The 17,502-nt window shown below is 35.1% G+C and overlaps 1 protein-coding gene across 1 annotated transcript in view; it reads right to left on the bottom strand.

Annotated features, from left to right (window-relative positions):
- Positions 1-14,461, bottom strand: part of cpt1a2b (carnitine palmitoyltransferase 1A2b) — a 35,177-nt gene extending 20,716 nt beyond the window's left edge. The window contains exons 1-10 of the mRNA XM_073840377.1: positions 14,382-14,461; positions 11,182-11,324; positions 10,750-10,889; positions 7,895-8,066; positions 6,582-6,683; positions 6,288-6,425; positions 4,079-4,156; positions 3,815-3,922; positions 3,563-3,650; positions 3,283-3,478 (exon numbers count right to left, since the gene is read on the bottom strand). Of these exons, the coding sequence (XP_073696478.1) occupies positions 3,283-3,478; positions 3,563-3,650; positions 3,815-3,922; positions 4,079-4,156; positions 6,288-6,425; positions 6,582-6,683; positions 7,895-8,066; positions 10,750-10,889; positions 11,182-11,322 (1,163 nt within the window). The 5' untranslated portion in view covers positions 11,323-11,324; positions 14,382-14,461. The remainder of the gene's footprint in view (positions 1-3,282; positions 3,479-3,562; positions 3,651-3,814; positions 3,923-4,078; positions 4,157-6,287; positions 6,426-6,581; positions 6,684-7,894; positions 8,067-10,749; positions 10,890-11,181; positions 11,325-14,381) is intronic.
- Positions 14,462-17,502: the final 3,041 nt, after the last annotated feature.

The raw sequence follows: 17,502 nt of genomic DNA, 5'->3' as shown, positions 1-17,502 counted from the left end.
CAGGAGCTCTTCATTTTGCAGTGTTGCAACACAACTAGACAGCAGAACCCATTATAATCGTCACTTGCCAAAACGAATCCCTGACAGTAAACTGATGTCCCATTCTATTTCTGACATACTCAAAGCATTCGTGCTCACAAGAAAAACAATTTAAAGAGTATTTTTCACAACCTTGTATGGTTGATGAAGTAATCCTCCTATTAATGGTTATCAGTAAACATGCAGTGATGTGGAAGCAAGCGTTGATCTTCTCCAACAGAGGCGGGCTTTTTGCTGCACTATTAAAATGGCACATTCCCAAATGAGTCGTTTTCTGAGCTTGGTTTCAATAAAAGCTGTTTTTAATCTAAAAAGAATGTTTTGAGTTTTAAAACTTACAGAATGTTTTATAGTACATTGACCTGGTGAGAGAAGTTTTTTGAAAGGAAGGACACAAGTCTGCAGGGAGATTCAGGAAATTCCTGTAGTTAATGAATTAACTGATGGATTCACTTTTGTAAAAAATCTAAGATAATAAATGAACCTTAAATTTTAATAAGTGCAAAAATCCCACTGACTGGTGCTGTCAGGCTGTTATAATGCACTGCATGAGTGCAACCACTCATTTTTCATAGCATTTTCTATAGACTAATATTGATAGTCTATAAAAATATAAATGGAAGTATAGCACTTATGACCAAAAATTATAAACAAAATCAGAAAGTGTCTTATATTTGAGCTTTTATTTTTTTTCCTTCACTGTTTGCTCCAGCTAAAAATAATTTACATTTTTGTTTTGTTTTGTTAAATAAAAAGTATGCAGTCACAGTTTATATTTTTTACTGCATTTATTATCTTTGTAAACATTAGCTAATAAAAATACAAACCGTCATTGTTTGTTCATGTTAGTTCACACTGCATTAACTACTGTTACTTGTGATTTTAAAAAATGTCTTTAAATATATTAAAAATGTATTAGTGAATGTAGAAATAAACTAAGATTAATAAATGCTGTAGAAATAGTTCATTGTTTGTACACATTTACATTTAGACATTTAGCAGACGCTTTTACCCAAAGCGACTTATAAAGGAGGAAATGTTTAACATTTTTTTACTCAGAACTTTTTTCAAACAAAATTAGTAAAGCATAAAATTAAACCGTATAATTTAAATGCTGTCACTATACATGCACAATTGATTTCAAACTGCTTTTTTAGAGCCACATCTAATTAATTTCATATTTATGTGCAGTATATACCCTGGAAATCCAGAGGTCTCGAGAGAGCACAATTTGAATTGTCTCTGCAAGACACTCTGGCATCGAGCAATGACGCAGGTTACTGCATTACGTAAGCAGTTCTGGAAACCAATCAAATCGGTGTATCTGATGTAGGCGGGCCAGAGGCGAGCTAAGCTGATGACAACAGCGCTGCGATGTCCAAATCATTTAGTAAACATTGAAAGATGGCTACAGATGAACACCAGTTGTTTGAAACGGCTTTGGCCGTTACAATGAACGCGTTAGACGGCTTTTCATATAAAAGAGGAACAGAAAACCGTGCTCGAATTGTTCCTTTGCAAGAAGGATGTTTTTGCTGTTTTGCCGACTGGATACGGCAAGAGTTTAATCTATCAGTCAGCTCCGCTGGTAGCTAAGCGTATGGGGCTTAGTGAAAACCGTGTATTGTTGTGATTGGTCGTGGCGTTATCCAATCGCGTGCAGTGAGAGTTTCAAATGCATGCTTGGTGCAGCCCCTTGAGTTAGGCCCTTTTCATTGCTCAATGCCAGACCCTTAATCTTAATAGATTAGGGTCTGGATTTTTTCCAGGCTATGCCGTATACAGTTTTATGCTTAAGTTTGGGAACCCCTTGAAAATCTGAATAATTTTAACAAAATAAGAGAGAGAGATCATACAAAATGCTATTTTTTTATTTAGTACTGCCCTGAGTAAGATATTTTTAAATAAAATAGGTTTACTCATAGTCCACAAGACCAAAAAATTGCTGAAATGATCCAAATACCCTGCTGTAAAAGTTGAACGATTGGTTTTTAATACTGTGTGTGGTTACCAGGATGATCCATGACTGTTTTTTTGTTGTTGTTTTTTGTGTGATGGTTGTTCATTAGTCCCTTGTTTGTTCTGAAGAGTTAAACTAAGCACTGTTCTTCAGAAAAATGCTTCAGGTCCTGCAGATTTTTCAGTTTTCCAGCAACCATTGCATATTTGAACCCCAGCTGCGACTGTATGATTTTGAGATCCATCTTTTCACACTAAGCACAACTGAGGGACTCAAACACAACTATTAAAAAAGGTTCAAACATTCACTGATGCTCCAGAAGGAAACACAATGCATTAAGAGGAGGGGGTGAAAACTTTTTGGATTTGAATATTAAGGTACATTGTACTTCATTTGTCTTCTGGAACATGCAAGTATCTTCTGTTGCTTCCAAAGGGCAGTATTAATTGGGAAAAAAAATATATTTTAACAAAATATATAAAAAAAAAAAATTGGACATCATCTTCAGTTTTCACCCCCTGCTCCTAATGCATTGTGTTTCCTTCTGGAGCATCAATGAATGTTTGAACCTTCTTAATAGTTGTGTTTGAGTCCCTAAATTGTCTTCAGTGAGAAAAGATGGATCTCAAAATCATACAGTCATTGCTGGAAAGGGTTGAAAAATGCAAAAGATGCTGGAACACAAAATTTTCTATATAAATAAATCTCTTCTTTTTTTCACAGATTCATATTTCATTTTCAAATTATATACTTGAGTAAACATTATGAAAAATAAACCTACATTTAATTTCAACAATTGCTATGCATGTTTTTACTATCTTCAAATTAAACATACTCTCTAGGATATCAGCATTGGCCATCAAAAACTCCATATCATTTGACCACTAGTTTTCACTCTCAAAAAAAATTCAAAAGCAGCTCCACAAAATCCTCATAATGTCAATGGAGTGTAATAGCAACATAGTATAACCCATTTGAGCATAATTAAATATAACACAATCCATGTGAAAACAAAAAATATGTGCACATTCAGTGTCTTTAAAAGTTACTGTTGATAACAGTATGAAAAAACATGATATCATGTAAACCATGTATTAAAGATCCACATAGGCTTAAAAGCTCTCTCAGTTTTGTTGTCTAACAGGCAATCAGGAATAAATGGACGTGAAAATATATGTACTGTAAATATATTCTGTGGGTGCCTGTGCTTGACATAAAATCCTATAATACCCTCTGCTGGACAGCAAACACACAGACATATATTTTCTAATAATCTGACCTACCTGTCTCCTGCTGTCAGCGCTCCTAGTTTGTCCTCTCCTGGAGAAGGAGGTGAGGGGTCATCCAAGATCCTTTGAATCTGGTACTGTATTTCTCTGGGTGACAGCAAGCGTCCTGCTTGGTATACCCTTAACCTGAAATACCGGCCCCTGTGGTACACAGCGACAAACTCACTGTCCTGCCAATGCTGCAGCACATCTGAGAGATCAAGAGGTAATGTCAAGGACAAAAGATCACTTTTTATGTGTATTTGTGTCTGTATGAGTGTGTGTGCGTGTGTACCAGTCTCCTCTCCAGGCGTGCGTGTGGTGTTGAACATGCGTTCACACTGAGCTGCACACAGCGGTATGACTGTACCAGGAATACGACTCTAGATGAACCAGAAAAAAGGATCTCAAAGATGCATTCTTTCTAGTAAACAATACAGGAGTATGACAATGTTGAGGTGTTTACAACTGATTACATTAGAGTCAGATTAGCCATGGATGTCACAGACAAAATCATAAACCAAAAAACAAAGTTGTCGTCACATACAGGATTAAGCTCCTCTCGGTTGACTTTGCGTCGATACAGGAAGAGGGCTGTGATAGTATTTCCAGCACGAGCTGCCTGACTAGCCGTAGGTGTCACGTACAGGAAGTCCTGTGCATAGTTGATAGATTATAAAACAAAACATAGGCTGTAAGGTTGAAAGTATCCACCCAAAAGCAGATTGGACTTTTCCTTTCTTTGCTTTAGATCATTGAAAGACTGATGAGTGAGTAATGGTACAATGAGTAGTGGTGTAGACTTGCATACCATGCCATAATAGTTACTGTTGACCATTATGGGACCCCGGCTGCGGAGATAAACATACTCTTCCCACCAGTCACTAACCTAGATAAAACAAAAAATAATTAACATTTGGACTTATAAATTACAACTAAATAAATGACAAATTAAAGATCTCAGAAGGTTCATAATATTGCTGTGTTGAGCTATGGGAGTATTAAAACACAAACTTCTATTAAAGGGTTGTTATTTAATATAAAGCTGACAAATCATTTGCAACCGATTTAAAATGTCATAATCATCTGATGAAGTTGTTTTTTAAAAATGGTTTAAGCAAAAATACAGTTTTCTGTAAACGTACTTACCCTTAGACCATTCAAGCTGCAGGTTAGTTTGTTTTGTAATTGGAAGCCAACGGGTGCCATCAGAATTAGAGTCCAAAGAACTACTGAAAACATCACAATAATCCACAGGTAATTCACATATCTATCAATTAATCTCTTGTGAACTTAAAAGCTGCGTGTTTGTATTTCGTTTCACAAGACATTAATTGATGGACTGGTATTACTCATGATTCGCTCATAAATACTTTACTTGTTCCATTACCGAATGAAGAAATCGTTTTTGAAGGAATCACCTAATGACAATAATTCAAGTCACTTGTCGTCACCTAGTGGCGAAACAATGTAATCAACAAACATTATTTGAAGAGCCAATTTGAAGTAAAAAATTACTTTCAAATAGGGCTGGGCGATTAATCGAAATCGACATTCAGAACCTATAATCGATCAAATTTTTCCAGGTCAATTATTTCAATTACTTTCCCTTTAAAAACACTACTGCGTGTGGAGTCACGTGACCCCGCTCCGTTACGTTGCGTTATTCTGCCAACATGTCGATGGAGAGCTTAAACGGTATTTATACAGTAAAAAGTATTTACAGGATATACAAGAGTAATTTTATTTAGAAGAGATACTGCTTATTTTCTACTTTTAATATTTATTATTATTTTATAAATAATTTATTTTGTTTCCAAAAGTGCAAGTTATTTATTTTCACTAATTTAAGAAAAATGTGACTTTTCATTTTAAGCAATGTGTGCTTTAATTTCAGTTGTTCAACACTGATGTTCAATAAATAATCATAGATAGTAGATAGTGTGTGCACCCTTCATTCAAAAATGTCTCACTTGTAATATGTGTGCATATTTACTGTACAAAACTTGTCAGTGAACTATGAGGGCAAAAAATAAATATTATTTAAATATAATTTTATTAATGAATAAAATAATCGTTCATTAATCGTAATCGGGTTAAAATGTTCAATTAATCGAGATTTTGATTTTAGGCCAAATCGCCCAGCCCTACTTTCAAAAGATGATTGCTTTCAAAAGAATTGCTGTGGCTACCATTAATGTTTATATCAGAAATATAAACTTCTGTGATAATATGAATAATTGTATTACTGTGTGGTTGAAAAAACTGTTTGTGAAGGCGTTTTATCCACCTAATTGTTTAACTCGGAAGTAAGCCGTTTTCTGTGAATGCGCAAGACCTCCGGTTAATTAGGCGCTGTAGTGAAATAACAAGAAGGACAAACTGCAGTAAATGGTAAAACTGTTTGCACAACAGCCCACTGTGTTCATAATTAAGAAAATACATTAAAATATTATGGTAACACATACCAGTTTGCAATATCAAACTGCAAGGCTGTTTTGTACAGCCAAAATGATCTGGAAGTGAATGACACCGGAAGCCAGACCCATTAAATTTACAAATGGCTGCGCCCACTCTTAAAAGTGGATACCTAAACATAATAACTCTCTCCGTCAGCGGCAGCGTGAAAACAGATTTGAAATAAGATCGTGTGGGCGTTTGAATCGAGGTCACACTCTTTTAATGATTAATCGTGCAGCTCAAATTCTGACAGCACCTATTCACTGCAGAGGATCCATTGGTGAGCAAATCATGTAAGTCTAAGTTTCTCCAAATCTGTTCTGATGAAGAAACTAACTCATCTACATCTTGGATGGCCTGAAGGTAAAGCGCAAATTTTCACTTTTGAGTGAACTATTCCGTTAATCATGTAAGATTCAAAACCACTAAATGTTTAATAATGACATATAAACTTGATTTTAATCAGATATAGTATTGTCTGTAACCACATGTTAATGCTAAGTAAGTCTGATAATAGACATTGACCAGAATATAATTGTTCAAAATTGCTTGGCACCTACATAGTTTGTGGCCCAGAGTGCTTTGAGTTTGAGGTATCTTTGGAGGCGGTTGCCCAGACTTTTCTCAAACTCAGCAGCCAGTTTCGTCATTCGCTGAAAACCAGCCATATCATGCAGTGGCTTTACTGACTCAAGATACTGAAAGAGACAAACAATTGAGATAGCTTTGACTGGTATTTTATAAAGCCAAAAGATCCAATAACCCTGCCAATTTTTATTAGTCATCACTTCCCAGCAATCACGCACTCTTGCACATTACGTGCACACAATTTAATTTACATTGCATTTACTCACTCTTTCCAGTGTGTATTTAATGGGAGGTACAGGCAGGTGTGGTAAAGATGTCTGATAGCTGTACAGTAATGGCTTTCTGCTGGAAAGCAACCTAACTAGGGTCTGACATGGAAAACAAAAGAGAAAAACAGGGTAAATATATAGAGTTCAATGGTAAGGATGACCTGTCCAGTGTGAGAGTTTTGGGCCACTTGACTGTAATGTAGAATTAAATTAAAATGTAATTTATTCAAGACTTTTTAGCACTCATCATTATAATATGCTGATCTGGTGTTTAAAGAAACATTTCAGGTTGAAAATGTATATATATATATTGATACCATATTAATATATATAGTTGAAGTCAAGAATTTACATACACCTTGCAGAATCTGCAAAATGTTAATTATTTTACAAAATAAAAGGGAACATACAGAATGCATGTTATTTTTTATTTAGTACTGAACTGAAGATATTTCACATAAAAGACATTAACATTTAGTCCACAAGAGAAAATAATAGTTGAACTTTTTAAACTTTTTTTTTTAATTACCCAGTTCTGTAGTTTACATACACTTGATTCCTAAAGGAGCAGTTCACTTTCAGAACAAAAAATTACAGATAATCAGTTCAGTCGTATGGAAATTATGTTTTTTGAGGAAAACATTTCAGGATTTCTCTCCATATAATGGACCTCTATGGTGCCCCCCCGAGTTTGAACTTCCAAAATGGCTCTAAACGATCACAGCCGAGGAAAAAAGGGTCTTATTTAGCAAAACGACTGGTTATTTTCTTGAAGAAAATTACAATTTATATACTTTTTAACCCCAAATGCTTGTCTTCTCTAGCTCTGTGTGTATTCTGTTTAGAGATTAAAAAGATTATAAATTGTAAATGATTTTAGAAAATAACCAATCGTTTCGTTAGATAAGACCCTTCTTCTTTGGCTGGGATCATTTAGAGCCCTTTGAGGCTGCATTTAAACTATTTAATCATATTTGTTCTTGTGGACTATATTTAAACATCTTTTATGTAAAATATCTTAAATATGCATTTTGTATGATTGCTGTTATTTTGGTAAAATAATTAACATTTTGCAGATTTTGCAAGATGTATGTAAACTTTTGACTTCACTTGTACATCAAATGTCTAAACACTAAAATTTAACTAAAACAGCTGTTTGATAGCTTGTGGCAGGACAAGTGAAAACTTTGGCAGGTAAAGGAAAAATCTGAACAACTAGCCAGAAGACAAATAGCTATACTGCTTTTGTTTAAAGAGCATATCCTAATAGAAATGATTTGAAGTTGAAGTTATTTGTTCAAAGCACTAACCGCCCAGACTTTGGTCTTGGTAGACATGTGTCCATGTAGCTCAAACATCCATCGGTGGTATGATAGGAGAAGCTTTAGGCAGAACCTCAGAGCCAGAATGAGAGACAACCACAGCAGAGTACTGAACAGCAGCACTGACAGCACAGTCTGACATTGAGTACTCAATGATAGACTGACAGGAGAGAAACACAGAGGAGAAAATCTGCATCATCTTTTCCAACTTAATATTAGGCTGTAAAAATATACTCGGATGTTATAATTTCACACAGACTTTAGAGTTGTCATCTTCTTCTGGGTTAATCACACAACTCCTTGTTCAAGCACTTGTTCTTCCTGGCTGGACTATTGCTTCAGCCAGTTCTAACAAACCTCTACAACTAATGGAGCCAGCAGCAAGATTAGTCTTTAATGAGCCGAACAGGGCACATCATGTCACACCTCTGTTCATTAGTTTGCACTGGCTAACAAGAGCCGCTCGCATAAAATACAAGGCATTGATGTTTCCCTACAAAATAACCAATGGCTCTGAACCCCTTTACCTAAATTCACTACTTCAGACTTACTGTATGCGCCCTTCAGAAGGTTGCATTGTACAAGTGAACAGCACATTATAGTGCCATACCAAAGAGGCACAAAATCACTTTCACCGACTTATGGCCTTAACTGTTGCCTGCTGGTAGAATAACCTGCCTAACTCGATCTGAGTAGCTAAGTCCTAGTCACCTCAGTCATTTATCACATCCATCTACTCTTCATATCTATTTGTTTTCATTTTATAATAAAAAGAGAATAGAAATAGAATAGACAGTGCTAGTGTTAGAAGGTCAAGTTTTTTTATATATATAATTAAACTAATTAAAGTTGACCCTCAAACACTAGCTCTCAAACACTAGCTCTCTTTTTAATATTTTTATTCAATCTACTTTTTCATTCTTGTTATTTATTATTAAAACTATCCAGACTATCCAGGACTTGTCACAACACATTGTTACACTGCCAGTCAACAACAGGACGAGTTTTTAAAATATTTTTTAAAGAATTCTCATCTGCTTATCATTTAACATTTTACTATTTAAAATAGCTGCTTTTTTAATATATATTTTAAAATGTAATTTATTCCTGTGATCAAAGCTGAATTTTCAGCATCATTAGTCCAATCTTCAGTTTCACATGATCTAATGTGCTGATATGCTGTTCAAGAAACATTTTTCATTATTATTATCATTATTATCTATTTAAAACAGTCGAGTACATTGTTTCAGGATTCTTTAATGAATAGAAAGATCCAAAGATCACCTTTTATATGAAAAAAAAACTTTTGTAACATTATACACTATACCATTCAAAAGCTTGAAGGAAGTATATTTTTTTATTTATCTTGCTGGTAATGCTGGTTTCGTTACTACCACGTTTGACCAGTTTAACAGCAGTCAAACCCTTCTCGTTATCTTTTAGCACATATCCTATGAAATTCATGAAGAATAATAGAAATTAATACTTTTATTTAGCGAGGATGCTTTAAATTGATCAAAAATGATGATAAAGACATTTATAATCTTACAAAAATTTCAAAAATAAAATTTCAAATAAATGCTGTTCTTCTAAACTTTCTATTCATCAAAGAAACCTGAAAAAATTCCATTCAGCTATTTTCAACAATAATAATAAACGTTTTTTTGAGCAGCAAATCAGAATATTAGAATGATTTCTGAAGGATCATGTGACTGGATTAATGATGCTAAACATTCAGCTTTGACATCACAGGAATACAGGAATTACATTTTAAAATATTTTAAAATAGAAAACAGCTATTGTAAATAGTGAAAATATTTCAAAATTTGTTTTTGCTGTAAATGCTGGTAGTGTACATATTGATATTTTGTTTGCTTGATTGCTTCTGTTCTCCTCATTTGTAAGTGGATAAAAGCATCTGCCAAATGATTAAATATAAATGTAATAATTGGTGAGCACATGAAACATTAGAACAACTAGACCAACAAAGGACTGTTATGCAAATTAAAGACACAGCTGATAATTTATGAATAAATTAAATAGAACCTTACTTAGAAAAATAAATAAGAATTTCAATAATTGGGAATAAAAGACTGTATTACATTAGTTTACAATGGAAATTCAAGGAGTTGTTTAAGAATAATTTAAACATTCATGTAGGAGCCATTTGTTCACCTTATTTGAAGGATTATATTGTTAATCATTTTTCATCTTTCATTTTGGAGATGTGTGTGGCTTACTGGGAGCACATAGTCTTTAGACCTTACCTTTTATTTGTTTAGCAGTCAAAATCGTTTGGTTTTGGACATGCAACAAGATGTGACTAATGTGACAATGTGATTAGGATAGTCAAAACAATTCAAATGTCCATTTGGCTAAACATTTAAAGGGATAGTTCACCCGAAAATGAAAATTCTGTCATTAATTACTCACCCTCAAGTTGTTCCAAAATCTTCTTTGGTTTTGTTGGTTTGGTTTTATAAAATTACTGCTGAACCACTCATGTCACATGAACTATTTTGTAGATGTTCTTGGTACTTTTCTGGACCCTTGCTGTCTACGGAGGGTCAGAAAGCTCTCGGATTTCATCAAAAATATCTTAATTTGTGTTCTAAAGATGAACAAGTCTTATGGGTTTGGAACGACATGAGGGTGGATAATTCTTTTCTGGGTGAACTATCGCTTTAATAATTGGTAATAATTCATTTAAAAAGGCCAGAGCGACTTTTCATCATTACAAGAAAGAAGTGCTTAATTTCTCCATCTTAAATTTTACCATGCAACTATTAACCATTTAGAGGAAATCTAGAATACGTCTGTTGAACAGTAAAGGGAAGTGTTACCTGAGGGGCAAGTGCTCTTGAATCTTAGCAATGAGGCCCATTGATGGATCGGACTGCATGTACATATTGGCCAAGATTGCTATTACAACAAAAAGCCAAGAGGAGGGGCTAGCTGGGTATACACCTTTAATGATTCTGTTCTGTCCATGAGAAAGTGAAAAGCATTAATGCAACCTTTGTACAAACACATGCAATGATTTTCTGGCTATTAAAACTTAATAATAATGCAAACTGCAGTAAGTGAAAACTGTGTCATTTAAGCAATCATTTTAACTTTACTACAGAACAAACGTCCTGTATATCTTTCTCATACAATGTTTTCATGCATACTTATAATATTCCAATAAGATTTTTGTCCATTCATATACAAAAACTTACGAGTGAACTAAATTACATGATTTATGTTTTTTCACACTCATTCAAGTCACCGACCTTAATCCTGCTGATACGTTTCTTCCAGGATCGCAGGCCAGAGAGGTAGATTTGATTGAGGGCTTGGTAGGACAGATGCAGGTCGATGCCCTCAGGACTGATAGTGAACTGAAACGCTACTGCCTGATGAGCCTCTGCCATCACTATAGACAAAAACAACACAGTCTCAGCATTAAACAACAAAATACATCACTGAAATATATATAGACAGCAGTCTATATGTGACCCTGGACCACAAAACCAGTCATAAGGTTAAACTTTACAAAACTGAGATATATACATCATATGAAAGCTCAATAAATAAGCTTTCTATTGATGTATAGTTTGTTAGGATAGGACAATATTTGGCCGAGATACAACTATTTGAAAATCTGGAATCTAAGGGTGCAAAAAAAAATTAAAATACTGAGAAAATCACCTTTAAAGTTGTCCAAATTAAGTTCTTAACAATGCAGATTACATTTTGATAGGTTTACAGTAGGAATTTTACAAAAAATCTTAATGTAACATGATCTTTACTTAATTTCCTAATGATTTTTGACATAAAAGAAAAATCAATAATTTTGACCCATACTATGTATTTTTGGCTATTGCTACAAATATACCCCAGCGACTTAAGACTGGTTTTGTGGTCCAGGGTCACATATTAGTCCCTCATGGGATCTGGTTTCGATGTAGCGCATACAAAATGAATATGATCCACCAAATATGTGGAATTATATATACATAACAAAAAAGTGTGAAACAACTGAAAATGTCATATTCTAGGTTCTTCAAAGTAGCCACCTTTTGCTTTGATTACTGCTTTGCACACTCTTGGCATTCTCTTGATGAGCTTCAAGAGGTAGTCTCATACATAAAAAGTATTATTCAATGTTTTTTACCTAATGGTAATTATAATTCGCATTCGGAGATCGACACCTCTTGACTGGCAAGACGGCCGCGAGAGGAAACTCAAACAGTGAAAGTGAGCTGTTCAAAACTTTCTTTTTAGTAAACTCTGTGTACACAAACAATGTTTTCAATGCTTGAGTTCATGTGTAGAGACCCAGGCGATACTTCGAGCAAAGTTTCATGAAAATAAAGAAAACTCTTTGAATAAGAAGGTGTGTCCAAACTTTTGGTCTGTACTGTATTTATATAAAACAACTCTGGACATTGCTGTACGGCTATTTACAGCATTAATACGACCATCCTAAAAGTGAGTCTACAACTAAGACATCAATGCCCCCTAGTGGTGTATTTATATAAAACTAAAACTATTTACAGCATACAGTAAATACGACCATGCTAAAAGTATTTGGTCATGTGAGTGCCTAATCCGAAAAATTATACCATCATATTAAAAATAAATAAATAAAACGAAAGAGAATCATGTTGAACCTGATCAACACAGGACTGAGTTGAACATGCAATTTGGTTAAACATGAAAATTATGTGGTTACACCAAGCTGGGGTAAACAGGTTATACAAAGTGAGCAGTTAAACAGTGTTTAAATAAAGGTTTGCTGCATTGTCTTCTGTCACTCATCGTTCACAACTAAAGAAGTAAAACACAGCCTTTTCATTCAAAAGAGAGAATCTTTTAGTTTTCAGACACATTCTCCAGTGTTTATTCAGAATGTGACTTACGGGTATAAAAAGCTAAAAACATTTAATAAAAGCAGAAGAGAAAACACATAGACACCCACACAAACATGTGGCCCTGGACCACAAAACCAAGTTGCACGGGTATATTTTATTTGTAGCTATAGCTTAAAATACATTGTATGGGTCAAAATTATAGATTTTTCTTTTATGCTAAAAAAATCATTAGGATATTAAGGAAAGATCACGTTTGATGAAGATATTTTGTACATTTCCTACAATAAATACACTACCAGTCAAAAGTTTGGACACAGTTCCCCATTCTCTGTAATGGAGAAGTGTGCCCAAACTTTTGACTGGTAGTAGTGTATGTCAAAACTTAATTTTTGATTAGTAATATGCATTGCTAAAAACTTAATTTGGACAACTTTAAATGTGATTTTCTCAGTATTTTGATTTGTTTGCACCCTCAGATTCCACCCACAGATGTCCTATCCTAACAAACCATACATCAGTGGAAGCTTTCAGATGATGTACAAATCTCAATTTCCAAAAAAAAAATGACCCATATGACTGGTTTTGTGGTCCAGGGTCACATAAGCCCAATTTTACGAAGAACAATTTACCTGGAAGAGTTTATTGTTATACATTACAATGAACCTTAACTCAAATTTGTCAACCACAAAAAGCCTTCACAATTATTAAATCGCATGCATTTAATTGATTAATTAATTTAATTTATTTATTTATGAATTTAATTGCATGCATTTGTGTCCAGTTAGTGCAAAAAGTGTTTTAAAGGAGATTATTTCTAAAAGTCACCAGGGCTAAACATCCATATAGTTGAAAAAAAAAAAAAGATTAAGTGATAGGAAGGGGGAAAGAAGTAGAAACAAAATACATTTTATCCACCATGCGTAGAGTGGCAATGGATATACATTCTCGGGTTTTGTTAATCGTTAAACATGAATTTCATAGGAAATGGGCTAAAAAGATAACGAGACGGGTTTGACTGCTGTTAAACTGGTCAAACGTGGTAGTAACGAAACCAGCACCTAATCATTTACCGCACCTCTGGAGCTCGACTCCTCTGACTGACTTGACCGACTTCACTCACCATAGAAAACACGACACCTCTCGGGGATGCCGTGACGCAATGTTTGGGTGTGCCTTCATTTTTTTACTTTTGAGGTGAACCTGTCAGTTAACGTCCCGAAGAATAATGGTTGCGCTCACACGAGCTTATGTTGTACCGGTCGAAGAATTTTGATTAATTTTGCATTCAGAGCAACACACGAAAAAGTATTAATACTAAAAAAGTTTTCTAATTGTTGTCCCTTTAGGCGTGTCGTCAAATCTAAAGGCTATAGTTTTAAAAAATCGTCAATTAACTGACTTCATTAAACAAGCAAACAAAACACTCGGCACAACACCTTTCCAGCCCCTCCAACAATCCGGAATGTTCCTTTAAGCTGTAGTCACTAGCAACACGACAAGACACTACATGCGTAATAATTACTGGTTTCACATAAAAAAAGCTCTTCAAACCAAAATAAATTTGTATTTTCGGTTTTGTGCAAAATATGACGTGAATATGATCTGAAAAATCATACCTGTAAGTGTGAATGGTAGTTCGGGAACAAGACAATGCCGTTTCTGACAGATTTAAACTTTACGTTCTCCACCCTTTCACTTCCAGAAACCAACACATACCTCAGGTAATCCGCCTCTGCCGCGCTCATTTACATACGCGATGACGTCAATTGGCACACGCATGTTGAGCAGTGTTCTCGAGTATGAAGAATTCATGACTTTGTATAATTTTCCTTTGCCAGCGAGAACTTTCACCTATATCATATGTCATGTGCACTTATTTGAAGCACACATTTGTTTTAATGTGAGAAAAACAAAGTTTGCCTTTTATTTGCTACATATACATCCACTAAATGTAAATATCCCTAGAACTTTTTGACAATATTTACTGCTACTCATTTGTTTTATCAATGATAAAAAAAATCCACATCCTTTGATAAAATATGATTTAAACTTTTTGGTGAAAAATATCTCTTTATTTTTGGCAGTAACCTAATTGTTCAATTCTTGTTACTTTGCTTTAACATGAACAACATATCACTTTCCAAAATTCATCTCCATTAATAAACAGTTGAGGTCAAAGGTTTACCTACAACTTACAGAATCTGCAAAATGTTAGTAATTTAACCAAAATAAGAGGGATCATACAAAATGCATGTTTTTTTAGTACTGACCTGAATAAGATGTTTAGATATGGTCTATAAGAGAAAATAATGGTTGAATTGTAACATACGCTTGATTCTTAATGCTGTGTTGTTACCTGAATGATCCACAGCTGTTTTTATTGTTTGTTTGTTTAGTGATATTTGGTCAGGAGTCCCTTGTTTGTCCTGAACATCTAAACTGGCCGCTGTTCTTCAGAAATAAAGGTCTGAAATAAATTTCTTCAAAATTCAGGTCCCACAAATTCTTTGGTTTTCACCCCCAGCTGATTTTTCTAAAGAATAGCAGGCGGTTTGAACTATTCAGGACAAACAAGGGACTCATGAACAACTATCATTAAACAAAACATAACAAAAAATAGATATTTTTGTGAAATATCTTATTCTGGTCAGTACTCAATTAAAAAAAAAAAAAAAAAACATGTAGGTGTATGTAAACTTTTGAGTTCAACTGTATATTTATAATTTATAAGAAAAAATTGTGTTACTACCGAAATGAAATGGAGAGCAAAACAAAGAGAAAACAACTGGCCATAATTTTTTTGTTTTTGTTTATTGTTCTTTATCACAGGCAATAATAATAGTGCACTTTCATTTTTTTTTTATTATAACACAGACATTTATTTTCTCGTCATTATTTTTTCCCTCCAATTTAATGACTTGCATTTCTCATGAAAAAAAGTTCCTACTGTGCGCGATGGGGAAGAAAGAGTACAGCTTTACAATCTTAAGAGGAGTAATCAGTAATGACGACAAAGATAATCAATAATCATCAGGTGAATATAGAATGGATAAAGAATGAAGATATGAGTAATATTTTCTGTTTACAATGAACAGAGATGGGGGGAGGGGGGTGAGCATACATTGGGGGCAGGCAGGGCGTATGTATATGAAGAGAGAGGAGGGAAAGGGGGTGGTCTAAAGTATAACTCTATGATCGGGAGGCAGGAGCAGGACGAGGTATATAATGTATGGTAAATAAGTGAAGACTAACGATACATATGAAATGTGATACGTGTGCTGTATGTGTGAGGCGAGTAACAAAAACAGAATATCATTCAGTGCATAATGTGAAAGGGAGGAGGAGGAGGAGAAGACGGACACATAGAGCAGGAGAGTGTCATGAACACAGAGAAAGTATGTGGAGTGTATTTCACATTCGCTCAGAGCTGGTGTCCAGACAGTCTGTATTTGCACACTCCCAGACTTACCCTGCCTGAGAACTAACAGAATTGAACATAGAACGTCTTCAGGGTTTTGCTCTGGTGTTTCCTCTGCCTCTGCAAGTGACCAGGCATGTTGGAGAGCGCACATGCTGACCGTTGTGTACATGTTGGTTTAAGGCATTTGGAGTGTACTAAAATAACAACGTATCCCAGTATTATATCTAATGAACGATGCTCCTAAACATTCAACAGTAGTGAAATATATGTGCTACTGAAAATCAATTCAGGATGATGCAAGAGCTGCTTGATGACTGAACCGTCTGAAGCTATGCTATTTTTGGGCAGGAGTGCATGTGATGGCTGCGGGATGGTGGCAGAGAGAGAGGACCAGAGCAAAACCTTGCTTTGCATTTAGTGCTCCTTGCATCAGGAAAAGAGTGGACTGGAGGGAGTGAGAGAGATGGAGAGAAAGAGGAGCATTATGGTCAGATTCTGGGCTTCAGGGCAGAGGCTCATTGGAGAAAGAGCTTTTAAGTGGATATTCAGGATCAGGTTCCCCCCATTCACAAATGTAATGAGCTAAAAAGCCCCACTGATCCTGAGTCTGCACTTAAGAGAGCACTTCACCGATTCCTGTGGGTGGGCGAGGAAAGGGACAACTATTTGTTTGAATACAATTCTCTTTTTAGGACAGTGCATTCCAGTTTCAAAGTCCAGTTATCATTCATTGTTTCATATTGTCAGTTTTGAGAAGGAGAGTCTATGTGTGTTTGTGTGTGTGTGCATGTGTGGAAAAAAGACAGAATACTGCTCGCGTTTCGTACGAAGGGCTGGCCCGGTACGCACGAGTCCGAAACTTTGGGCTCTTGACTGGGTAACATTCTCAAAGATGAAGAGTGAACACAGCGGGCCTTCTTCTCATCCCCCCTGTTTTGTTCCTCTGCTTCCGTTAAGGTTCACTTCAGTCTTTATGTCCTACATCCTGGAGGGTTTCGAAGTCTTTTCCCCGTGGGAGACGTCCAAGGCTTGGAGTCATTGCTTGGATGATTTTTCAAAGTTGTTCTCCAGCGTTCTCCTTTTTTAAATTTAAAATGAAATGACAATGAGATGGGTAAACTTAGGCAATTGAAATGGTTTCTAAAAGGACATTTGCAGCATTGCTTTTAAATATTTGGGAACTGACAAATTAAAGGGATGGTTCGGAGTAGAACTGACTTCATTGCTATGCACTCCGAAGCCCATGTAAATACCCCATCCGAAGTTTTTTTTACCTTAGTCGAACATTTATGGAGATATTAGAGTTTTTTCGAATT

The sequence above is a fragment of the Garra rufa genome, chromosome 1 (assembly GCF_049309525.1).
Source record: "Garra rufa chromosome 1, GarRuf1.0, whole genome shotgun sequence".
Lineage (NCBI taxonomy): Eukaryota > Metazoa > Chordata > Actinopteri > Cypriniformes > Cyprinidae > Garra > Garra rufa.
Note: the sequence above shows the minus strand (reverse complement) of the source record. Positions and strands in the feature narration are given on the sequence as shown.